The sequence below is a fragment of the Pseudopodoces humilis genome, chromosome 11, assembly GCF_049639895.1.
Source record: "Pseudopodoces humilis isolate 2021_Gansu_Grassland_sample_001 chromosome 11, ASM4963989v1, whole genome shotgun sequence".
NCBI classification, from domain to species: Eukaryota; Metazoa; Chordata; class Aves; order Passeriformes; family Paridae; genus Pseudopodoces; species Pseudopodoces humilis.
The window spans coordinates 13,121,143-13,146,385 of record NC_142210.1 but is presented as its reverse complement, the minus strand read 5'-3'; the positions used below and the strand labels follow the sequence as shown (position 1 = coordinate 13,146,385).

At 44.6% G+C, this 25,243-nt stretch overlaps 2 protein-coding genes across 6 annotated transcripts in view; both read right to left on the bottom strand.

Annotated features, from left to right (window-relative positions):
* XXYLT1 (xyloside xylosyltransferase 1) overlaps nt 1–11,837 on the bottom strand; it is a 33,886-nt gene extending 22,049 nt beyond the window's left edge. The window contains exons 1-2 of the mRNA XM_005527116.3: nt 11,442–11,837; nt 5,890–6,037 (exon numbers count right to left, since the gene is read on the bottom strand). Coding sequence (XP_005527173.1) covers nt 5,890–6,037; nt 11,442–11,837 — 544 coding nt within the window. The remainder of the gene's footprint in view (nt 1–5,889; nt 6,038–11,441) is intronic.
* Nucleotides 11,838–14,195: 2,358 nt separating this feature from the next.
* The window catches only part of ACAP2 (ArfGAP with coiled-coil, ankyrin repeat and PH domains 2), a 59,534-nt gene continuing 48,486 nt past the window's right edge, over nt 14,196–25,243 (bottom strand). For 3 of the 5 annotated variants that reach the window (XM_014256135.2, XM_014256136.2, XM_088061055.1), the window contains 8 exons: nt 24,204–24,298; nt 22,725–22,909; nt 21,805–21,897; nt 20,336–20,523; nt 19,898–20,007; nt 19,382–19,492; nt 19,077–19,138; nt 14,196–15,080 (listed from right to left, as the gene is read on the bottom strand). In XM_014256135.2, the coding sequence (XP_014111610.1) occupies nt 14,977–15,080; nt 19,077–19,138; nt 19,382–19,492; nt 19,898–20,007; nt 20,336–20,523; nt 21,805–21,897; nt 22,725–22,909; nt 24,204–24,298 (948 nt within the window). In that variant the 3' untranslated portion in view covers nt 14,196–14,976. Of the gene's footprint in view, nt 15,081–19,076; nt 19,139–19,381; nt 19,493–19,897; nt 20,008–20,335; nt 20,524–21,804; nt 21,898–22,284; nt 22,390–22,724; nt 22,910–24,203; nt 24,299–25,243 lie in introns of all 5 variants that reach the window. The other 2 variants (XM_088061057.1, XM_088061058.1) reach the window with 1 other exon arrangement.

Here is a 25,243-nt window from a genome sequence, read left to right as displayed (position 1 = left end):
AGCTCAGAAACAGGCTGGGAAGGGAATCTGGCTGTTTTTAACGTGCTTGCGGCATGAAGCAGGGAGGTAGGTTATGAGAGCACATCAGAAACGATTAACATTCCCTCCATCCCAGTAAAGATGGAAACATTTTTGCCAGAAAGTAAACCCTTCAGCTACTGCAGCACCCCTTGGGAACTGTGGTTTGGGAGCACGTGGCTCTGGGGCCAATTCACATGGCTCTGCCACAGACCCCAATATCCTGTGCCTTTTCCCAACATCTCCCTGTTGGCAGCACACAATCAAGCCTGAAGCATCTGGGACACAGGCACTTTCCTCCCAGCCCTCTCCCAACAGCTGCATTGCTGCATTCCCTGATGTGGTGGGGCTCAGCAATGATGGCAGTGCTCAGCCAGCAGGAAAGGATCAGGAGTGACGCACTTTCAAAATGCTCACTTACTACAATTATTACAGTGATTTGCTGAGTTCTGTGGGCAGCTGCCCTGTGCACCAGGAGCTGCTCTGCAGCTGACAGGAGGAAGAAGGGGGAATGCCTCCCCATCTCCCTCTGCCAGGCTCCACCTCAGAGACCTCTGATGCCCCGTGTGACACAGGATGTATATGGTGCAACTCTGCAAATAGGTGCTGTAGAGGGGACACATCACACATGGGCACCTGGCACCCCACAGGCAAACAGAGTCTGACCTGGGCAATCCTGTGCTGTGGATTCAAACAGTGCAGATGTAATGTTGAATCCTCATGCACCCATCTCTGCAAAAGCAATCAACAATGTCTTCAGGATGCTGCCTATGGGCTTTTCCAGAAGGACACTAGCAGAAGATAGTTACTAGTCAAGGCATTATTCCAGTACACAGACTGTTTTCCTGGTACCTCTGTACTTTAACCCCTTCCCATAGCTTCCAGGCTCTCCACCTTCACAGCCAGGCAGGAGTGCTCCAGGTGCCCAGCCTTGGCACAGGCAAAGTGCCCTGAGAAAGCACAGGACAGCTCAGTGCCTGCTCCAACACGTTTCCTGGCTGGCCTTTGCCTTCCCCCCAGCTCTGCTCGGTGGGAAAGGCATAAGCTGATGTTCACAGAGGCCTCTGTCTCCGGGCTGGTACTCCCAGAGCAAAGGCTGATACCAGTTTCATGGGAGACCAAACCGGAGCCAGCATCTGGATCCTGCTGCAAGCAGCACCAAACCCCAAGCGACTGGGGCTGGGACATTACCAAGCTGCTTGGACAAACATCATTATAATGTGGTCTGTGCTTAACAATCAGTACAGCTGTTGATAATGAGCTGGAGAAATTGCCCCATTCAGAGTCTGAAGCCAGGGAGACCACTGGACTTCCCATAGATCCTGATGTGTCACAGGCACTGTATGGATACCTGTTATGAAGCCAGAGGAACATCTACCTGCTGGCAGTCACTCCCCAGACACAGAGCTGCTTATTCATCCACAGCAGCCACCCCTGCTTCCCCCACCACCCACAGCTGTGTCCTCCTGACATCTCCTGCACAGCTGGCAGCTCCAGGACACACCAGGGCATGCTGTCCATCACACAGCAGCTGGCTGTAATTCCATGAGGCAGCACAGCACCTAAAACATCCTGCAGAAAGGAGCTCTACAGATCACCACACACTGTTTTGAACACCCTTCTCACCAACTTCGATGTCCCCCAGTTCTTTTGTTCCCCAGTACAAACTTCTGTTTTGTATGGCTCATGGCTTCATGAACCACACCATGAGCCCCTTCAGCCAGCCCCCTCCCACACTGGAGGGCCCCAGACAGCCAGGCTTATCTCACACAGAAGCCACTGCCCTCTTTAAACCTCTTTCATTTTTTACCAAGAGACCATGCTGATGTGCCATAAATTTTGGCAATATATAATGATCAGTTCCACTCTGTTCTCCTTCCTCATAGCTCTGCATCTTTATTTAGTCACACAGAGACTTACCCCTTCTCCCACTGCCTCTTAGTTCCCCTACAAGCCTCCTATGAACAGCCTTACCAAATGCACCAGCAGAACAAGCTCCTGAGTTTTCAGGCAGCAAGTACCCAGATGCATCTTCAACTCCTAGAAGATGCAGCATGAGGGCTAACCTCACACCCAGCAGAGCCCAGAGGTCCTCTGCAGCCAGTGTTCATCTTCCCAGCCTTCACCACAGCTTCTGCCTTCAGACTGGCCTGGACAGTGAGAGAGAAACCCTGAGAAATCCCCCACATGCTGCCAGGGGGGAGGAGATCACCAGGCCCAGAGATGCTGCTGCTCCCCATGAAGACAGCCAGCTGTTTGTACCAGCCAGGAAACTCTGCTACCTCAAATTTGTGAAATACCATCTTCAGCCAAGTTCTGCTAAATACCCTACTCCATGTGAAGCATGGTACCATCAGCCAGGTTTCAGAATCTCCCCTGAGCTAAGGGACACCAATCCTTTGTCTAAGTTGGCAGAGATAAGCCACAAAGCTGCTTCTGTGTCATGTCTCTTTTTCCCTCTGCTCTTTATTCTCCCACAGGCCATCCTGCTGCAGCACTATCAGCAACACCAATGGAGTTGAACACCAAATTGCAGTTTTCAAAGCTCTACCCAAGCTGCTGGATGCTGCTGGCTCTCCCTTGGCCCACCACCTCCTGAGGAAACAAAAAGTTTGCTAAACAAATTTTTCCTGAAAACTACCTGACTTGGGCCAAGAATGGGTGCCAAGAATTCCCTGGGGAGCTCCCAGCTTTCCCAGGCTGCCCTTCTGTCACCTCAACTCTTCCTACGCTCACTTGTGATACCAAGAGTCTGTCCCCAGATCTTCCCTGCCCGACAGACCTGCCCAGGCATTACTCTTTCATGTACCCATAGAAGGGTGATAAAAAGCTTGCTGGGCCCCCTGAAGTTACACACAACTAAAATTATAAGTGATAGAGGGATCAAAGCCAGTCAGGAAGGAAGAGGTCCCCTCTGGATGGGCATACTGAAAAGTAAAGTGAAAAGGTATGGGTGGGTCCTTGTTCTCCCTCCTCCTCTTTGTACTGCTCTGCAAGTCTCAAGACCATTTCATGCTGGCATTGTCCTCATCCTGGCAGCTTCTTCTAAGCCTGAACCTGCTTGTCCTCTCTGCAAAACTTTCCCATCACTTCTTCCTTGCAGAACCATTCTGATGGATCAAGCGCCTCTCCAGCTCCCCAGGCCTGGCCACACCACATTAAAACGGGATTTATGAGCCTCGAGCACAGACAAGAGTTATGCAGTCTGCACTTCTGCGTGCTGCATACCAACTCCCCAGCTGGTTTAAATCAGATTAACTCCACTGATGTAAGACATTTAAGGCAAGAGTGTTCTGTGATTTACACCAGCTAAGAAGCTGTTATGTTATATTATAACTTGGCAGCTGCAGGTTTTAGATCAGAAGTTTTTTGGGCAAAGGTCCCAAGCAACAATAAACGACAGAGCAGCTGAGTAGCAAATCCCATTTACCCTCAGTGCAATGTGCATGCAGCCAGCACATGTCCCACAAAAGTCCCTTAAAAAATATAAATAACCTGGTGTTCACTTTTCAGTGCCACCAGTTTGCAAAGTCAATGCCTCATCACAATAGGTTCCAAACAAATCACGATACTGTGGAAATGCCTCTCTTCAAAAAATTATATATTTGGTAAACTCAAGCCAGCCAATTTTAGTACAAAGGTTGCTTGCTACTGAAAAAAAAACCCCTATAGACTGATTAATGCAAATGCAAATGAACACACCAGAGGGTTTAATATTATATCATATCGTACATATCTATGGGCTTTCATTTCTGCTAGAGGATGCTCAAGCTTCCAATCAAATCTAGATTCCACAAAAAAGTGGTGCGAATGATATGGAGTCAGATGTGCTTGGAGAGGTGCACAAAAAGACACAGCATTCAGGGCAGAACACAGCATTCAAGGCAGAAGAAATGGCACAGAAATGCACCAGGAAAAATGGTAGTGCTGCCTGAAAAAGAAGCTTGGTCCTTTCTCCTCCAGCTTAGCAAAGTGGCTTCTTCAGACCAGTAGATACCAGCTCATCAGAGTCAGCAGGGCAGCAAGAGCCCAGTGCCATTCCCACATCACCTGCAAGCCAGTGAGTGGGCAGCAGAGCTGCAGCCTTTCCTGATGCCTCTCCTTCAGACTAGGCTGCACAGGGAGGGGGTGGTGAGCCCTGCCAGCCCCATAAATCACCAGGCACCCAACACAGTAAACCTGACCTCCCTTGCAAGGGAAATATAAATCAAATTTACTAGCAGCTTCTGAAACAAAAACTAAACTCATGAAACTGTAAAAATGCCTCTTTAAACATCCTGTGCCCCAACAGACCATGGAAAGCCCTGTCAGGTTGAGGGAGAGCAAACAAGCTTTCCAAGAGATGAGATGACTCATGGGTTGATGAACTGAGAAAAGGCATTTCAGACCAAACAGCTTCTTGCTGGCAGGCAGCACGACAGGGATATCTTTAGCACACAGTAAAGACAGTGCAGGGAATCAGAAGGAGTGAATTAGCCAGCATTAATACCATCATTTGTATGCAGTGTACTTCAAAGCATTCAGTGCAGACAGCACTGCACAGCACACACACAAAATTACCCAAATCTGAGGGAGAGCCAAGTAGAACACATTTGCTGGAGCCCACAGAGTAATGATCAGTGAGCTTGGATGGGACCCTCAGGGCTACCACTGCCCCACTGTTTAATGAGCCAGTGTGGGAAGGCCACGCCAGGAGGACAGGGGCAAGTCCACAGAAGACAGAGGAAGGCTCATGAAGCAGAGCAGAGGTAGGAGTTCCTGAGTAGAGCCAAACTGGGACACAGTTCCAGTCCCCAAGCAGGGGCACAGGGGAAGTATATCTGGTCACATCTCAGCAAGAGTACACCTGAGACCTGTGGTAGGAAGTCTGCAGGGAGTATTAGAGCTGGGCAGATGCTCCAGATGTCAAGGAAGCTGCTGGTGCCAGTGGTGCTAGCCCTGGGAATATGCACACATGTGGGAACAGGCCACTACTGCATGACATCCACAGCTTTGAGAGGCTGGTCAGCGCCTCCTGGGGCAGGTGTATGGCCAGATGGGGTGCCAGGTCTCCTTGCCACCACTGCCACCTGCAGTCTGCCATGCCCAGGGAGACATGTGACCAGCCCATGAAGGGATGCTGCCATCACTGGTATGTCAGGCCAGTGAGGCACCTGACAGGGAGAGCCCAAGGACCAGCACAGGGAATGGACAAGTATGGCTGCAGGAGCTCCAGTGAAGGGGTTTGGAGCCCAAGGACACAAAACCCTACTTGTGCAACCAAAGACTAGACAGCATGCTGGTACCAGGAGCGGCAACTGCACACAGCCAGGGGAGGAAAACGGCACCAGCTGAGCCAAGCCCCTTCTGCCAGCTTCCTTGTTTTCCTGCAGAGTTCCTGCTGTTTCTGCTTGGTGACAGCAGAGTTACGATAAGGGAACTTAAATGATCAGCGGTTGCTAATCAGTAAAGCTTTCCAAAAGCTCCCTAAAGCCAAGAGGAAAGACTCAACAACTACTCTGCTGATGCTCAAGAGTGCAGAGCTACACCACAGATACACAGCACCTCTTTCAGCTGGCACCCCAAGGAGAAGGGGGATGTAAACACAAACAGAACAGGCCTGCTTGCTCCTGTATCACATCTCCTATCATCTCAGGGCATAAAGGCAGGGCCAGCTGCCATGTGACAAGGAGAACCTCCTGTCACTCATGCCAGCAGAGACCTGGATGTGGTCTTGGACTGATGAGTCCATCACTCTGCAGGAAGGAGCAGAATTCTAGGAGTCCATCCCAAAAGTTCATTAACTTTGTATTTCAAATAGCACTGGATAACATCTCTGTGCAGAAGAAAAAGAGAGCCTGTGTTGCTGGAGGCAGAACAGCAGAGACCTACCTTTGGGCATGATGCGATGCATTGCAACCGACAGGAAGAAGATGGAGTCGCTGTAGTAGGTCCCCGATCCAGCGCTGAAGTGTTTCTGCATGGCCTCAACGACGGGAAACAGCTTTTCTGTCAGCTCATTCACATCATGGACTATTACCTGGCAGAGACACCAGAAACACCACTCAGCTGCCGCTTCTGGGGACAGGCCCAGCTCCAGCAGCCTTTGCTCAGCCCCCACCAGCACAGGGCGATGGGGGGAGGTGGGTAAAGCACAAACAGTGCTGGTGGCACTGCAGCTGCACAACAGGGCCTGGCTGCCCTGGCCCCTGCACATCCTCCTGACACAAGAATTGGTCAAGTGCAGGGAAAGGAGGACTTTTACAGCCATTTTGTAACTGTAAGGTGGGCAGGGACTTGAATCCACATCACATTACCAAGTGTGTTCCATGTTTTGGGCTATGTCTTTGGTCTGTTCCTACTGCCTGATGCAAGCACATATCTGGTCTCCCATACGGAGTCCATCAGAACAGGCAAGAGTTTGCTCCAGGCTCTGGTATCCTGCTTTAGACCCAAGCCAGACCACGTCACTTACCCTGAGGATCAAGGCTTGCTCCCTGCTACAGAGGCAGGCTGTGACAGGGCCAGGGATGCAGCCTGGATTTCCTGCTCCTCAGCCCAGCATGGAGGCAAGCTCTGCTGCATGTCTCAGCGGGGCTGCAGGGGGAAAGGGAGGACAGGCCACAGCATGCTGATGAAAATCTAAACATTAGGAGCTACAGCAGAGCTGAGCAACTTCTGTAGATGGATCTCAGCCTGCCTGTGCTGGTGCTTTGCTGGTGCTCAGCCAGCACTGCTCTGCATCCCTCAGCCCTGTGGGAGCCCATGCACCAGCACGAGCCCTGGCATGCCAGCTGTGGCTATGTCCCAGAAACAGGAGCAACCCCAAATGCACCTTGCCAGCTACTGAAATTTTACAAGCTTATAATTTATTTTGGTCAAAGTCCAATGAGCAGGAACTTTCATGCAGCTCGTTGTACCCACAGAAGGGTACAGGTCATTGAATCACACAAGATAATGAGAGGGATTTTCAGGATAATTAAGAGAGATGAGGGACATGACCCTGGTGCAGATAAGGGGGAGCGCAGGAACTTGAGTGTGGAGACTCGAGGTCGTGCTGCCTTCTTCAGGTCAGGGAATGCAGGAAAAGCCCTGCTGGAACTAAAGTCCAGCAAGGGCATGACATTGCAGCAGTATTTGAATTTTGGTTAGGGGAACCTATTGCCCTTGTTTGAGGGGTACCAAGACACTTCCAGAAGCTGGCCTCGTCTTCACCAGGGAACACAAGCCACAATCTTTGTAAGCTGCTTTCAAACAAAACTATTTCAACAGTTCTACAGTTTCACTTCTTTTCCCCACTAAAACTTCATCTGCTTAAGAACAAGGGGCCGTGCACTATATACTTAAAACATGTAGGGTTGAGTACTTCCTTTTTTAATTATTTTTTTTTAATTAAAAGAAAACCTAAACCAAGCCAAATGTTTCAGAGGAGAAGGTGGCTCTAGAGCCTGTGCTGGTACAATGACCACCCTCTCTGTGAGGCGCACAAGGGGCTGCACTGATGCTCAGCAAGACTGGTGTAGAGATCAAGGCAGTGAGCAGTCTGGAACTTCTTCCTTCCACAGCTTTTAGCAGAACACATTGCTCAGACCAACACAGTCTCACAGCAGAGTGGAGCTCACTGGATGCCGGGTTGTGCTTGTGGCACCCAAACGAGGTGAGGTGGTGAGGTGATGGGTCTGTCCCGGTGCTGGCCAGGATAGCTGAGCCCACAGCACGGCACAGCTACAGGACAGGCACAGCCTCGACCCTATGGCCCTGTCCTGGGGAGGGCAGTCTAAATGCTCACGCTTGGCCCCTGCTCCTTGCCATCAGCCAGGTGCTGTAGGAGCCCTCGAGCAGGCTCTGTGGCCAGCACGTCCCTCGGCGAGGCGGCCCTGCTGCTGCTGTCCTGTCTGCTGGGCTTGGAGCCAAGGCCTGCAGCAGAACAGCAGGAAAAACACAGAACAACATGTACCAGGAAAGTGCATTAGGAGAGCTCATCAGCAGCCACACCTGGCTTTGGATAGCACAGCAGGGTCCCCAGGACACTGCAGGCAGGGAAACTGTTACCATTAGGCAGCACCTCACCCCAGCCCCGCTGAGCTGCATGAATGCCCAGGATGGCAGGAGCAGCTTTGGGGTCTGGCTGGACTGGAGAAGCATGGAAAAGAAGTACAGCACCTGTAACCATCCTTCTGCATCCAGCAAAGATAGCCTGAGGTGTGTACGGTACGTAGGAAAGGGGGAAAAATGTCAAACCAATTCCAGTCACCTCTGAAGTGAGCACACTGCCAAGCAGCAGTGGACAAAAGTTATAGAAGTACTCCTGAAACTCCAGACACAGTATCATCTGCCTTTCCACTCCTGCCAAAGAAAACATGATAACATGTCTTTTGCCCATCCTTTTCTACTTCAGCAAAGCAAACTCCTGAGCAGCTGAATTTTGTTCCTGCAGCCACAGGCCAGGCAGCCTCTCTGGGACTGTGAAGCCTTTTTCCCTTCTCATTGCTGACTTTAGCACAGCTTGTTGATCTGCTGCTAATTTTGTACTTCGTTATTTATTTGTGTAACAGCTCTTAGTAAATCCCTGTAGCTAAATCCGACCACGTTTGCTGAGGACATTAAGAAAAGTCCTAGGGGTTTCCTGTGCAAGCACAGTTTTATAAATACACGTCCCACACTGAATAAAGATCATTTCTACTGATTCACTAGGAAAAAAGAACCTTTAACTTTCCCTCCTTCCCACGTCGGTCATCCTCACAGGTCTCCGTAAGCACGGCGTGATGGCAGCACAGTTACATCCAGCCCAGCAGCATCTTTCCCGGGGCTCATCTGAACAAGAAACCAGGATGAGCAGAGAGCCAAACGTGTAGTTCGTGTAATTATGTCAGGGAAATGGAATCAGTAAGAGATAGGAATCGCACAAGGAGTCGCAGCACACAGCCTGGAGCGGCAGGAGATGGGGTGAGCCGGTGCTCTGTGTAAGCACAGTGTCGGCAGAGGCTGGCCCAGGCTCGCTGCCGGGCACCTCCCGCTGGCCGGGGGTCGGGAGAGGTCACGAAGCCCCGGTAAGAGCGCACCGAGGCCCCGCTCGGGCAGGGCGGCCGCGGGCTGGCTCCTCCCCGCGCCTCCGGGCCGCACACGCGGAGCACGGGCTCCCTCTGCCGCCGCCGCCCGGCTGCGCGCTCGGCTGCACATCTGGGACACATCTGCACCGCCAGCGGCAGCGGTGACGCCACGCAGCGACTGCCCACGCCCGGACAGCCCTGCTCTGTCCTGCCGGGAGGGTCCAGTGCCTAAGCTGCTCCCAGACACACATCGCCTGCTCCCCACAGCCCCTCTGCCCTCGCCCTGTACACTGCTCCCGAGCTGCAGGCGGCTGCTTCAGGCTCCAGGAGACCTTCAAAGTTGCTGGATCTGCCTAGGGAAGAGAGAAAAGCTGCCCACAACCTGCCCCCCAAAGGTTATGAACCATGTCTGACTCTGGGCTTCACTGTAACAGAGGAGCCGACTGATCCCAGCTTTGCTAGGATGGGAGGGCAAGGGCAGCTCCAAAAGCAGAGCCTGAATCACCTCCTCATGAAGAAAAGGCAAAAGTTCAGAGGGTTTTATTAGTCCTGCCTCAGCAGCTCCAGCTTCACCCTGAGCACTTTATCAAGCCTTATATCTGGGCCTGTGCTAGGAAAACAGCATTAGAACCAGAAGAGTGTTCTGCACACACCAAGAGGAACAGAAAACAAGACATCTCAGGATAGAGATGGGTTACTGCTGGAGCTACCTGAGCATCAGGATCAATCATCAACATTTTAGCAGGAGCACCAGAAATCCAAGCTAGGCAATAAGTCTCCCACTAGTAAAGAAGAGGAATGGGGTAGGCTACAAGAATAAAAGGTGCTGTCACCTGCTAGCATTCCAGAAACTGGCACAGGATTAAGACAAAGCTGCATGCTTGAGAAGTAGAACAGCCTCTACTCCATACCTAAAAGCAGAGAAATGGACTGGTCCAAAATATACTGGCAACCATAGGCTAGCCAGTGAAACCAAGGTACATCAGGCTCTGCCAGGAAATAGAGAAGCAGCTGTCCCACTGAGCAGATCTCAGTGAGATTTCACCTGAGGCCTCCAGATCATGCTGCCTGCTTACACCCAGGAGACCAGTTCTGGTGCCAGACATACTCACCATGAGCCTGGTTTTGCTGTGACTCCACAAGCACCTACAGACAGGAGCCCATCCACAGCAGAAAAATCACCTCATGCCTTCAACTCCCAGCCCAAGTTGCTCTGGAGAAATGAGGTTGGCAAGGCTGCCTGCAGAATTTGTTTCCCACAGGGGCAGTAAGCAGTCACCCACACAAAGGGGATGAGGTGCAAGGGATGTGCACACCATGGTGGCCTGGGGTCCTCCCTCTCCAGGGGACATAATACCACAAACCTGGGTTGGGCTGTTGCACCACATCACCAGTGCACCATCATGGGGCAGTCAGTCCATCCTGCTGTGAAGTGCAGGAATGCTCCTGAGGGAGCTGTACACACCCTCCAAACAGCCAAGCACTGCTGCGTGGTGTGGGTCTCCCAGCACGGTTACATGACCTGACTGAGGGCCAGCACTAGGAAAGGACTTGTTTAAGGAAAATGAGCAGTAGAATTATTTACCAGAAAGTGTATGAAAAATGTTAAGGTTACACTTCTAGTTACATCTTGGCAGAGTTCAGCTAATATGAAAAACAGGACTTACGAGAAATAAAAGAAATAACAGAAGGACTAGAGGACACTTCCAAGTAATGCTCTGCAGCAGCACTTCAGGACAGGAGAGTCAGGTTACCTGGAATCTCTGAACTTAACACTCCTCCAGTTTTCAGATACCTGTTTAATGTGAAGGAAAGCCTGACTTTGTATAAACTACACTGGCTGTGGATTTGGGAGGCAGAACTATTTCCCTGGCAGTAGGAACATTCGCATGTGGATGCACTCCAGCCCCTGCAGAGCCACTAGCAGGAGGCCAACCTCGTCTCCTGATCGGGAAACCATCGAGATACAAGCACACGTGGTCCTCGCGTCGAGATGTTGAAGCAGGACTAACAGGGGCTGCAGGAAAGCAGCACTGCTTACAGCAACTGCTCCTCTCCAGCACAGGTGGCGTGCCGGAGGTGTTCCCAAGCCACGCTGCTGCCCACTCCCAGCTGAGAATCACCGGGCTGCACCAGGACACCTTCCCGCAGGCAGCAAACAGCGGGGACACAGAACAAGCCCATCAAGACACCCGAGCCTGGGGAGGGGTGGGAGCTTCTCCAGCAGAGAGCGGGAGCGAAGCGCTCTGCTGGGAGCCGGCACACGGGCCGTTCGGTGGCTGAAGGAGTTCCTTCCCACTGGACTGCTGTTCCCAGAGGCCCGCGGGCAGAGCGCACAGGCCATCCCGGCAGAGCCCCCGCTCGCTCCCGGCCCGCCCCTCGGCCCCCGCGCACCTGGTGGCGGAAGGTGGCGCCGCGCAGAAGGTCCCGCAGCAGCCCGAGGCCGATGTCGCGGCTGGCGCCCTCGGTGACGAGGTGGAGGTGCAGCACATCGGCGGCGCCCAGGCGGCCGTGCCGCAGCAGCGAGCGCAGCGCCGCCTGCGCCTTGTCGCGGAGCGCGGGGTTGCGCTCCGCCTTGGTGAACATGAACAGGAGGTGCAGCCCGCGGGGCCCCGCCCCGGCCGGGGCGGGCGGCGTGGCGCGCAGGCGGCGGGTGGCGCTGGAGAAGGTCTCGCCGCCGCCGCCGAGGTAGTAGAAGGCGCAGACGGCCAAGGCCGCGGCCGCCGCCAGGAGAGCGGGCTGGGGGCAGCGCGGCCAGCCCCGGCGCACCGAGCCCCAGAGCGCCGCCATGGCGGGGCGGGCGCCCCCGCCGTCACCGCCCCCGCCCCCTGCGGCCCCGCCCGCCCCGCAGCACGGCGGGAGCGGCCGGGCCGGCCCGGCGCCGGGACACAGCACACACGGCAGGCAAGGCTTACATACTACAGCCGTGCTTAACGCGAGGGAGGGCGGCGTATACAGTCTGTACAGTTACAGTTTAAGGGGGGGAAGGGTTTGTGTACATTTTACTGCTGGAATGCTTAAAAAACACCGAGTACAGAGGAACGCGCGGAGGAAAAAAAAAAAATATCATTATTTCGGTCTGCTTGAGAAGACGATGATTTCTTGGCGATTTCTGTCAAAACATGGAAAACTTAGGCTTCTAACAGAAAAGTCAGTGGAATTTTTCCTCCTCTATCTCCTTCCATGGGAAGAGAAACAAGAAAATACTGTATACAGAAATATAAAGCAAGCATATGAAAGGGTATATACCAAAGTGGTACACTCATCCTTTTCCCCAGTAGTGCCTTTCCAGAGTTGTCCCTGTTTTAAAATTGTGCCTTTGTGTAAGCACAGGAGCAAGGCATGTTGGCTGTCAGACTGCACAAGCCATAAACTCTAACTTGGGAAAAAGCGTCCATAATGAATGGGGCAGAGATTGTAGCCTTAAAAATTGATCCTCAAAATACTTTGTGTATTGAAGAATCAGAATAATCACCTCAGTCCTTGTGACACTGTAAAAATATCATGTCCTTTGTACTTACATATTACTATTTGCAGTTTCATCAAAGGGTTGTTTCATTGTCAGGGTGTTATTTGAGATTCTCAAGATGAAGCAGCAGAAGTAACATTCACAATTTAAAGGAGATGGCTGCACAGAAGCACCAAAGTCCTGGAAACATGACATCAACCCTCCACTTGTTCTAGTTCTCACCTTTTTAGTTTAGTGCTACAAAGTTTATGCTCCATCCCGCAGACCTAGTAATTTGGACAACACATGTGTACTGATGTCATAATGCAAAACAGGAGAAACTTCCTCTTGTACAGGGATTTGCTGACAGCAGTTGGAAGGTCTGGTTGCATTTTCTAAAACTATTTCAGCTCAGTATACAAACAGGTAAACTATAAAACCCCACAGAGTGAAAAATGGAGTATTAATATAGGATCCTTTAGCACTCTAACATTAAAAGCCATGAATGGAACAATCCAAAATGTCCAAAATCAGTGGAAAGACTGCTACTGATAGCGACTTCCTGGATCAGGTCCTAATGGGCAGAGAGGCTGAAGTCCACAATGTACTAATGAGCACCTGGAACACGCATCCGTCCAATTGCACCCATTTGCTGGTAAATATTGCTGATTAGGAAGTGTATTATCATTTCATAGGCAGCTATTTAAAAACCAGCTTACTAAAAATTACTGTTTACAGGTGATATCCTTAAGTTTCTTATTATTTAGACTAAACACACACTTTGAATGGGTAGAATCTGTTTTTCCTACCATAATTAGACCACATACGAAGTAAGAACTGTCTTGTAAGATTCTTCTGCTTGGAAATAAAATCCACTGGACAATTCTACAACACTACTAATTTTGTAGCAATAATAATATGCAGATTTGATACATTATTACATATTTGATGCAAAATTATAAATTGAATTTTAAATTGAAATACCTTCTTAAAACTTCAAATGCCAGAAAGTTTAACTTTACCTTAGTTTACAGATTTCAATTTGTTTTATCCCAGTTTTGCTCATCTTTCCATGAAGAAAAGCCATTTCATTTCCTAATACACTTAAACAGCAGGTTAATACAATGCCACAGCTATTAGGATTACTGAAAACTTACACTGATACTATGTCACCTAAAAACTCTGCTTAAGTTGTCTCCATGGGGCAGGCAAATAGAAGATAAAGAATTGCACCTGCTGGGTTGGGGTTTAGGAGTATTATTATCTAGGTATAAATAACCTCATACATAAGCATATATCTAGAGACAGCATTTATACATGCACATGGGCAGAATGGGGCTTACTACTGAATAAAGCAAATTGTCTTGCTGCCCTCACAACAGTTGGAGACTGTGCTCATTCATTACTTGACAAAAATGTGCACTGAAATTCTAGTTTTTCTTGTGCTCAGTTTAGACAACACATAAACATACACATCGCTGAGATTATACAAGGGCTACTGCTTCCTGATAGAAAGGACTGATTGCCCTAAATTAAGAGTGGCTGCAAGACATGAGTGAGCTTAGGGCTAGTAATGAGAACAGCAAAAAGTAGAAATAGCCTTTGTACAACTATTCTACACAAATTTTGTTGGCTCAATATTTACTTTCATGTCTTAAATTTCAAGTTTACATGTCATAATACTGCAAACAAACCCCACATCATGTCCAAAAGGATGACATTTATTTTTCATGAAAGGTCCCACATGCTCTGAAGAATACTTGCTGCAGTGAAAGTTTAATTTAAGAGAAAAAGAAAAGAAAAACAAAGGAAAATGAACTGCTCTTAGGAATTTGGTCCCCAGGATATATCCCTTTGTGACTGACCTGCAGTCACCATCATAAAGGCCAGCCTGGTGCTGGGGCTTCCACCGTGAAAGAGCTTGCAAAAAGCTGGAGTTATCACATCTGTTATGAACAGCCTACCTCTAACCAGAGTCAACGTAGGAACAAGAGAATCTGTTGAGTTGCAGTTCCACAAATAGAAGGACTACTCAGTAAGTCCTTACCCAATTTCCCTTCCAACCAGTCCCAGAAAATGCAACCTAGACCTTGTCAGAGGCACATTCTTTATGGCAACAGGGGGACAGATGACAGTGGGTGACACTGGGTAGCAAAGCTGCTGTGACCATGCTGCAGTGGGAGCCCGCAGCACTCCAGCCATGCTCTGCCAGCCCAGTGCGAGCTGCAAACGCTGCGTGTGTAACAGGGGCTGCTTTACACGGAGCTAGCAGGTACTCAGGGGCTTTAAACATCTTCAGCTGCTGAGGTATATGTACTGTAGAACATAAACCAACTCATACATTTCCCCAGCTACCACAATCTAAAGCTACATCGGAGTGGTCATTTTATCCAAACTATCTAACAAAATGCATACAATTCATTCTGTTAAAGTAAAAAAAGACTTGCACTATAAGCTTCAGGTTCTTTTCCTTCTTGACACTTAAGACTTCTGAGAATCTGACTGCTGGAAGCGGTTTAACTTCTCTGGATAATTTGATGCCATTTGAGAAAAGTCACGAAAAATGTCCTGATAAATTTCATCTCCTAGGTAAAAAAAAAAAAGGGAAACAGTTGTAAACATTTGTAATAGTCAACATCACCCACCATTACACAAATGCCCTACTGTGCTATCAATTACTGTGTAACATTTATTCATGTATGAAGACTGCTTCTAGATGGAGTGATGCTGATGTGAACTCAGAGGGACTGCTTACTTGCATGCATGTTCTGTAGAAGCAAATTAAACAAAGCCAAACTATACCTGAAATAGTACCTCACAGGCAGCCACACAGAGGAAAGTTCAGAGTTAGAAAGGAAAAGTTAAAGCAATTTAAAGCAACTTAAAAAAGAAAAATATTTATTAGCTGTTAGGAATAAAAGAGTAAAATCCTTGTTTTTAAAGGAACTGCTAACCAAGACTCTCTACAGAAAAATAGAATTATGGCATAAATAAAGGTTTACTTAGAAACAGAGATCAGAATTCTTACAGCCAAACAGAACTGTCCATGAAAGAAACAATCAGCAAGCAATAATATATATATATATTAAAAAAAGCAATCTTAAGTAGATAAATTATTGTCCATAAATTATTTTGGTTACTTATTTGGTACTTCAGCAAAAATAAAATTTCTACATTCATTTAATCTACAACTTTCATTACATTTTTCATTTTGATTTAGAAGAACAATGATACTTCCCCTAAAAAGCTTGCTTTTTTTTTTTTTTCCTAAACCTTCACCCTTTGTGCTTAAACACAACCCTATTCCTAGAACATGTTCCAAAATGTGTTCCTCCCCCTCCCTGTCTACACAGGAAAACACATTGAGGACTGATTGCTTGACTTGAGTCATTGCCAAGTCATTCTTTTACCGCTTTAAAATGGACACTTTTCATTCATTTTCACATTCTTTAATCTCTTGTAGCATTTTGGGCCTTGAGTTCAAGTTCTGTTTTAAAACAGTAACCATCATCTTTCGTCTTCAAAAGGAATTAAATGTATCAAACATTGGTTGGGTCAGGAGCTATGCAGCCATCCAAGTTTTAGAGTCTTCCCAACACAGATGGCCACACAGGACACAAGATCCCAGCACTACTGTTTCTTGCTGACAGCTTGATTTAATAGCATGACAAAGAAATCAACCCAAAATCTCCCTCACTGTGTACACTGAATATGAAGTTGGTTTTTTTTTTCTAACATGATTGTGGAAGAAAAGAAAGTTTTTGTGCTTAAAAGTTTGCACTACTGGGAAAAGTTACATTGTTTTATTTTTTGATTTTTTTATACACATTTCCAATGTTAAAACTGTTATTCTTTTGGAGATGAGACTCCATTCTTCTAAAAACACTTTCACAAATAATAACTGACCTTCCAGAAATATTTAACATGGCAGTAACACAATTCTTTCCAGACTTTAAAAGATGAATACATTCAATACTGCTCTACTAGGAAAAGTCAGTTCTAGAGAAATTCCTTTTTGGTTTTCAGATTTAATTTCAAGTACGGTGTCCTGCCCATGGCAGGTGGGTTGGAACTAGATGATCTTTAATGTCCCTTCCAACCCAAACCATTCAGTGATTCAGTGTTCCAGAGATGAAGCAGGCACAGGACAGGTTTTACTGTAACAGCTTGCTGTTAGTGAGAGCTGCTTGCTCTGGGAGACCAGCACAGAATGGAGCTGTAACATTCACCAAAAGAAAAGCTATGAAGGGCAAAGAATTAGGCTTCTGTGATAAAAGCAATTTTGCTTCTAGTACAGAAGTGGGTTCCACTGGTGAATGAGAACTGCAGTTCAAGTTTCCACACTTGGTTCTTTCAAATTAACTTGAAAGAAAAAAAAGCTATTTTTGCAAGATACATTGTGGCTCTGGCTTTGTCTCTATTACATAACAAAATTATTACATACAAAAATAGACTAAAATAAAGTGCCCCTTTAGTTTGTATGTCACATTAAAATTCTAAATACTGTAAACCTTATCATTATTTTAAAGTTATACTTTAAAGTTGAATTCTGAAGTTCCCTATCCAAGCAATGTTTTCCCTAAAGTGCTGATTCTATGTACAAAAATACTGTAACACTGCTTTACAATTTAACACCAGAATAACTCAAAAGGCACACATCATACATTCAAGAAAAGGTAGGAAGAAAAAGTAGCAATGCTAATATCAAAGAGTTAGCAAGATGTACTGTAGCACCAGGAGATGAGCAGTCAAGTATTATACAGAAACAGTACTACGGTGCATATGGCTTCTACCATCAGAAACAACCTTTTAAAGCTGGTTTCAGCTAGTTCCCATTCCAGGGATGTTCTGGAAGACCAACTGTACCTTGCAAAGCAATATTCATTCTCTCAGTAGCTCAAACTAGCCATATATATTAAAATTATCAATTTTTATTCCATTAAGCTACATGAGCAATTGTTTATCAGCTGCATTGCTAGAGCTGAGAAGTAGGCAGTTGGTTTCACTCTGATGGCAGCAAACTCATACGATGATATTTACCCTCACTTAGCTACCAGCAAATATACAATTGTCCTGAAAATCTTATTTCCTTCTAGAATCATAATTTTGGAAAACTGGAGTTCTAAAGCAAGGGCAGTGCAGATAATTTAACACGTATATGCAGTGGAAAAGACCTGCATCCCTTAAAACCACAGGAAGGTGTGACACCTCATAGCAGCAGACAGGTTTTGTGCTTACACTGACACAACCCTTCTATAGCAGACACAAATTCAAAAATTTCAAAATCTATAGCAGACACAATTCAAAAAGCTCAAATATTGACTTCAACTTTTAAAAGAGACTTTAACAAGTAACAGTGAAGGGGGCAGAGCTGTGCCCTGTATGTATTGTATCCAAAGGTACAGTAAGTTCTGGCTGGGACTCTGAGCTACAGCTTGTGGCATTAATTTCAGAAGTTATTCTAATGAGAGCCTCCCCATGATTTTGGGCTAACTCTGCCTGTTGTGGCAAAACTACTCTTCACTGTCAATCTCACCTTACCAGCTGTATAAAGTATCTCAATCAGACTGCATCAGCTGCAGTCTCTAGAGTCTGATGTTCCAGTCTGGTGACATCCCCCCTGCCCAATCCTCATGAATCAGTGGAAAACACATAAGGGCTTTATAGGAGTGAACTGAGAGTACTCAGCACAACCTGAAAAATAAGGTTCACCTTTCACTTCTGCCCCAAACAACAGGGTGTTTTTAGCTGTCCAACTTCACAATTAAGTGTGCCTTCATTATGGGTATTTGCATGACTTTGATTAAATTACCTTCCTATGGAAGCAAGTATCACATCAGAACATGGTGTAAATTAGGCCTGAGAATAAAGCTGCACATGTGCATAAAATATAATTTGTTACTTTCTTGCTCAAGTATCTGCCAGCTTCTATTTGTTTTTTAACCTAACAGAAAGAAACTGCGTACAAAAATACATACTTAAGAATGACTGTTTTGTTTCTTATTAGTATCTTAACAAATAAAAATATTTAAAAATAAAATTTAAGGAAATAATACTTTCCTGTTTCTGTCTGGAGTCAGTTTGAAATATTTGAAGTACAATTTTTACATTGGTGTGTAAGAGCTTTTTTCTTAAAAAAAGAAAAAGCAGACCATTCCACAGGAAGGAGAGAATGGTGTCTTGGAATAAGATGAACTCTTCAACTGTCTCTGAGCAGGCTGAGTCAGAAAGCTGCTACTAAATAATGTCAGGTAAATCCTAACGTTACACAAATGTCAATGGAACAGCAATAGGAGAAAACTCTGGACAACTACCAGCAAAACAGGGTGGTGATGGCTGTAGTAACGCACTGCTATAATGATGCTCTTTGAACAGTCTCCTTTTAGGTTCCCTAAGTACTCTGACAAAGTCACACCACTTAATTTCAATGAAACTTTAGAATGTGTTGATTTATAAAAAACATTTTTGTATGAAGCAATCTTAAATTTCCCTCAGACACTAAGAATCTAATTGTAAACTGATAAATTCCTGTATACACTTCTTATACTGCATTTCAGTGTGGTTATTAGTAGAGTATTGACCTGGCTGCCCATAGAGTCCTTCTGATTCACGCATTTCTTCATTCATCCTTGCTAAACGCAACCTGCCATTCAGAAAACAAAAGGAACAATGTCATCTTTAAAGCACAAAAAAATTATAATGCAAGACCTACAACACTCTCCTGAATCTCACATCAAAGAGGTCATGTATGGATAGAGTATTTTGGTTTCTCTTTTGTTCCCCCCTGTCTTTATGTAAAGGAATTTTGACATTTCTTGTACTTTTAACTTGAAACTGACTAGCAAAATCTAAGTTATCTAGTCAGAAAACAGAATGTACAACTTACAGTGTTACAATATCTGCATTTGCAGCTTCCACTGCTATACTCAATGGATCTTTCCCCTCTTCATCAGTAGCATGCTGATTTGCTCCTCGTTTTAGGAATAAGCACACTTGTCTGTTTATTAAAAAAAAAAATTAAGAATATTTTTGAATATATTTCCTTTGAATAAAGGAAAAAAGCTAATAAAGTCAAGATACAATGCATTTACTTTAAAACACCAAATGTCTCATTTATATCAAAATGAGAGTTTTATATTTATATCAAAATAGTGCAGGTCATCTAGGACATGCTAACAGTAATAAGCAAGCCATTTATTTAATCCACATTAGAGAACATGTGTGTTTTGCTAGTGGATGAGATAAATCAAGATATTATTTCCTCTCACAGCCAGAGCTTAAGAAAAACTTGTATCACCTGAAATAGTATTAAAGTATCAGAATATCTGGGACAATGAAGAAGCTTCACATGAACAACTACAGTAAAGGATGGCCATGTACAAATTGTGGGGTAGTGAGTTACCCAGTGTGTCCTAGAACTGTGGCATGGTGCAGGGGCCCCCTTCCTTTCATGTCTCGGATGTTCACATTGGCCCCATTCTGCAGCAAAAATTCACAAGTAACCAATGAACCCTATGGAATCAAAACAAAGAAACAACTCAGAACCAGATTTCTAGAATCAAACCAAACCTCTTCTGCCTTCTCACCACTGAGCCACCCAGCAAAGGAAACAAAACAGAGTTGCTTCCGTATCAACTTTAAACACTACTAGGACAAAGAATTCCAAACAAAGTAGGAAAAAAATATTTCAGAAACAACTCTGAAAGAACACTGTAAACATAGTTTCAGCATCACATTATCATTCATTAGGGAAGCAAGCAGCTCAAAAGGAACAGTGACACAGAAATATCATTATTTCCCTTGCTCTCCTCCCCCATCACCAGTGCTGTATATCACATACCCCTCGCACTGCCTGAATGAGTGGTGTTGCTTTGTTCTCCTCCACGTTGACCCAGTTTACTTCAGCTCCATGAGCCAATGCTTCTGCCATGTGAGGAAGATTTTTCTCAAAGGCAGCTTGATACAACTGCAATCCTGGATTAGGCTGCTTGGAGTCACAGAACACTGGAGATTCTTGCTTGTCTCCTTCTAAAAAGAAAAAAAGTTGCTTACCTAATTCCTGTTTTCACAAGGTACCTCTTGGAATTTTGATCAAAACATTTCTCTGGCAATAGGTAGCTCAGCTTTTGCAGGATGCTATGTAATGTTGCCCCATTATGCCTGGGGAATTCACAGCCTTTAGCTCCAGCATTTAGGCACAGTCTCTTCACAGAACTATTACTGCACAGAAAACATTCTCTCTACATTACTGGCACATGTGTATATACTTCAATGTACATATTCCATTTAATTTCTAAGGAATTGTTTAGGGTTTGGAGTGTGTTTTACTGTAAATGGCAAGATAAGAATAAAACTCATGTTCTGCAGGGATGTAGTCATACAAATATATCTTTATCTGCAATATACTCATACCTGAGGTATGAGACTAATACTGTTGTGATCTAATTTTTGTTAATAGATACTATTGTCATTTACCAATTACTTGCTGTGGCTATAATCTTTTCAACTAAAGCATAATCTTTCTCTTCATCTCAAAAATGGTTATAGAGTGAAGGGAGATAAAGATGTAGTTACATAAAAGCTTTTGTGAGTTACAGCATCATAAATATTTCTACAACATAATCAAAAAGATCCAAGGCACATGCTGCCTGCCTGCTATAACACCTGTGAACCACTGGATTTAAAACATACCTTAAAAGAGTGCTTTGATGTAGAAGAATAAATCTGCTTTTATATAAATAAGTGTTTTGGAAATTTTGAGGAGCCATACTTAATCTGTCAGAACAGCATGCTAAAATGAGTAAATAATTTCATTCATCTACTTACAGAACTTCTGAGTTGAGGGAATGATGTTTAAAGACTTGGTCAATTCCACATAAATAAGAAATAGAAAAATAGAGCAAGAATGCACAAATAACACATAAAAGCCCATTATCTCTGACTCAATAAAAAAAAATCTATCTCTGCGGATTTATTTATTTATATAAGTATCATGCATTTCTCTGGAGTCTTTTCTTTCTCAAAATGCAGCATTTCTCTATCTGCAAAAAAGTCAATGTTTTGGGATTGGTCTCATCTGGAAAAAAGACTGGAAAAAAACACAGTTCTTTGAACCCATTTAGAAGGATTACATGCCATTTTTTGTGCAAGCCCAAAGGAAAGATCATTAAGGCAAATTTTACCCCTGCTAAAAGCATTTCAACCAGGATAGCAGACATGAATTGTATCACTAAGAATTAATCTTTTTTACAAAAAAACCATGCTGCCAAGTGATTAAATTTTCATCTTGAAGTGCAAAGCCTAACACACCTGGTTCATACAAACTGTTGGCTGATATAGTAGAGGCAAGGTGTTCTCTGCTGTCATCAGTGCTCGGCTGGATCCCACTGTCACTGCTTCGGACTGTTTTGGGGAGAGACTGCAATTACTATGCAGAGCTGAAGCTACTTGCTCCTCACAGATACCATGATAATAAAGCAAGCTCTTATACTTGGTCCTGAACACAATTTTTAAAAAATGGCTTGTTCTTGTTCAGCATTCTTAATGCATCCATAGAAAAATATGAAGTCACATTTTGTCACCAGAACATTTACAAATAATAATAAATGTCAAAGATAATTAGAAATAAAAAAAAAAAAAACTCAGGATAAGTAAAAAAGCTTAAATTATTTCATGAAAATACTAAGCAATGCAGCAGCCTGGAGACAATAGATTGAAGCAGGGAGATGGCCACAACACACAATGGATCACTAGTGCAAATACTGAATACGCCACAGCTGTAGTACTTACTACTACGGAGTTTTGAAGAGGTATCAAAGTAGGAGAAGAGTGAATCAAGTTCATCAGGACAGAACAGAGACTCCCGCCTCGCCTCGTCGCTACTTACAGCAACCGCTGGGACATGCAGGTTAGCAAAGCACAAAGCAGGCAGTAAGGAAGGGATAGGGCAGGAAAGAACGTTATTGGAAAAATCAAGAAGGATGAAAATACCGAGGAAAGAAGGTGGTTAATATGATCCTGAATTATAAGCATCCCCATTCCAAATCCTTCCTCCTATAAAAATGCACATCTCTGAAGAAGTCTTTTCTCCCCTACACTTACACTAGGCTACAATCCTTTAAAAACCAGATTCCAAATTCTCTGCACGAGGCAGAAGTCAATTAATATAAAAGCATGTTACCTTAAAAAGAAAATGGGTAATACAGCTAAAGAAAGAAGTGTGTAAATACCTCTTTGGGATGCTGCACCTTGCTCCCCTGCCAAAAGGGATTTTTCAGGGCCACTGTGCCTTTTCTCTTCCTGTCTTGGAGGCAAAACTTTTGTTCCAGGCTCAGGCAGAGGTACTGATGCAGCTTGCTTCTCTACAAACTTTCTTTCCACATATTTTGCTCTGATGTATGCCTCCTTCTCCTGCCTGTCATATACAAAATCCCTGGAGTTAGTAAGCTTATATTTTAGTATTTTCATGTATTAAACAAATGTCTGTTTTGTACTAAAGTCAGTAACCAAAATTGTAGATTGGCATTGCACATAAGACACACCTATAGCACATTTTCAGAAAGATGCAAAGCACACTGTCACTTTCTGTGTTCTTGATTAAAATTTGCATAAGGCTCAAAATAATTTTGTTAAGTTCACAAACATGTATTTACTTTCAGACTTTGGAAAGGTATGTGGAAGAAATAAGCATTAGTTACTCTATGTTACCTGTATTAAACCTTTATATGTGTTTACTTTGTTAAGAATCTATTAATAAACATATACTTAGTTTCTTATGTAAATATAAATTGCAACATCTGTTATGGGAACATTAAGATTACACAAGAAAACAGTAACAAGCCTTAGGCAGGCACAGCCATCAACTCCATATCACGTACTGAAGTATTTTTCCTTGTAACCTGAAGTTATTACCTTAAGACCCAATAGCAGCTGTGCCAAACTGATAAAAGGGGCTGTAATTATTACATTCAAACTGCTGAAAAGCAGTTACCACTAGAAGGAATATCTAGAAAATCTCCTACTTTGTTTATACTATCATCACTGTCTCCAAATTGCCAACACTTCATAAAATGCAGTTTTCTATATGATAAAACTGCTGGGCAGCAAGCAGCACAGAAATGGAAAGGTAGTAAAAAAGCAAATTTAAGAGACTTCCTATACAGCAGCACAAAACATGGGGAATCTACCTTCAAACACAGATTAGCATCAGAGAAATAGAAGACAGAAGCACAATGATTTGAAGGCTGCTGTAAAGCAGCAGAGCTCATGTACAATGTAGGTAGGAAGATGAGAACATTCTGAGGATCAGGGAACAAAAGTCAAATGGAAGAACAAAGTCACTGTAAACAAAAGGAACAGCCACAGGCTCCTTACAGGAGCACTTACACACGGAGTACAGCTGGCTGAGCTGGTACCCAGCAGAGAGGAACCAAAATCCACATGTCTACAGTGAAGCTCTAGAGATGTTATCAAAAAGAGGGAGTGAGATCACAAAAAGAACAAACGAACAGGAGAAGCAGAAAGGGACCAATAGAAGGAATACCCAATAAAGAGAGTGAGAAAAGGGAGAGAGCAATATATACTGGTGATACAGGGAAATGAATACACTAAAGGAGTGTAACACAGTTAAGTGGCAGCATCTTTTACAGGTGGAGGCTGAAGGAAGCAACAATAAAAGGAAGCAACAGGCACTGCTGGTAAAATACTACCTTTGACTTCCAGATTGTGGCTTCTTTATTCCCACTTTTTCCAACTTCGCTTCATATATTCTATTTATAACATCATTTCCCAATTCACACATAAGCTATAAAGCAAAATAAATAAATTCAAATATAGTTGAAAAAAGCTTTAGCTACCTATTCAGTTGTTTTTAACCTCACTCAACCTATTCTTACAACTTAGTGTTTTCACTGGTAGAAGTACACTTACAGTAATAAGCATGGGTTTATATGATAATAATGAAACAATCAGTGAAGGGAGAGACCAAATTCTGAGTAATATAACAAAAAAAGAGTCACTTTTAAAGTGCCTGAAAAAACAACCACCAGATTGCAGTGCAGGTGCAGAATGGCACCTCATTAACAAAAGTGCTTTTCCACCAGCTTTGCCAGGAGCTGTTCTTACCTCATCAGCAAAAGACAATTCAACCAATTGTATTCCACCTTACCCAATGAACATTTTTGCTGAACCATAATCTGATACAACTACAGAAAAAGAACAAAGACAAAAGCCTACTAACAGGAGAATTTAACCCTATTGCTTGCAATGAACTGAATTCTTGTTTCTAATACCAGGTAGAATGCTTAGTTCTGGTATTTAGATGAATACTGTAAGAGGTATAGCTTTTCTTCTTTTGGAGTGGGAGTGGAGGGTTGGTTGGTTGTTTTCTCAGCATGAACACATTGATAAAAAAAATTATTAACCACAAAGCACATTGTCTTTTGATTGTACAGAATAGAGAAGCAATTCCTAACTGCCAGAACATCACAGCTAGAAGCAAATGCTTTGCATGAGCTATCCAGCTGCACGCATGCATCCATACATGAGTTCTGATTTCAGAATTTCAGTGTCACACAATTTTTATAACTATGGTTCAAGCTAGAAATATAGCATACAAATAGCACACAAGAGCAGTTGCACGAGTATTCTCCTATGGCCAGAAACATCTCACTGTAAAGAGCTGACATCAAATTTTTGAGTATGATCATGCTTTAGAGGCTGATATATCACTTCCAAAATTTTCAGCCCA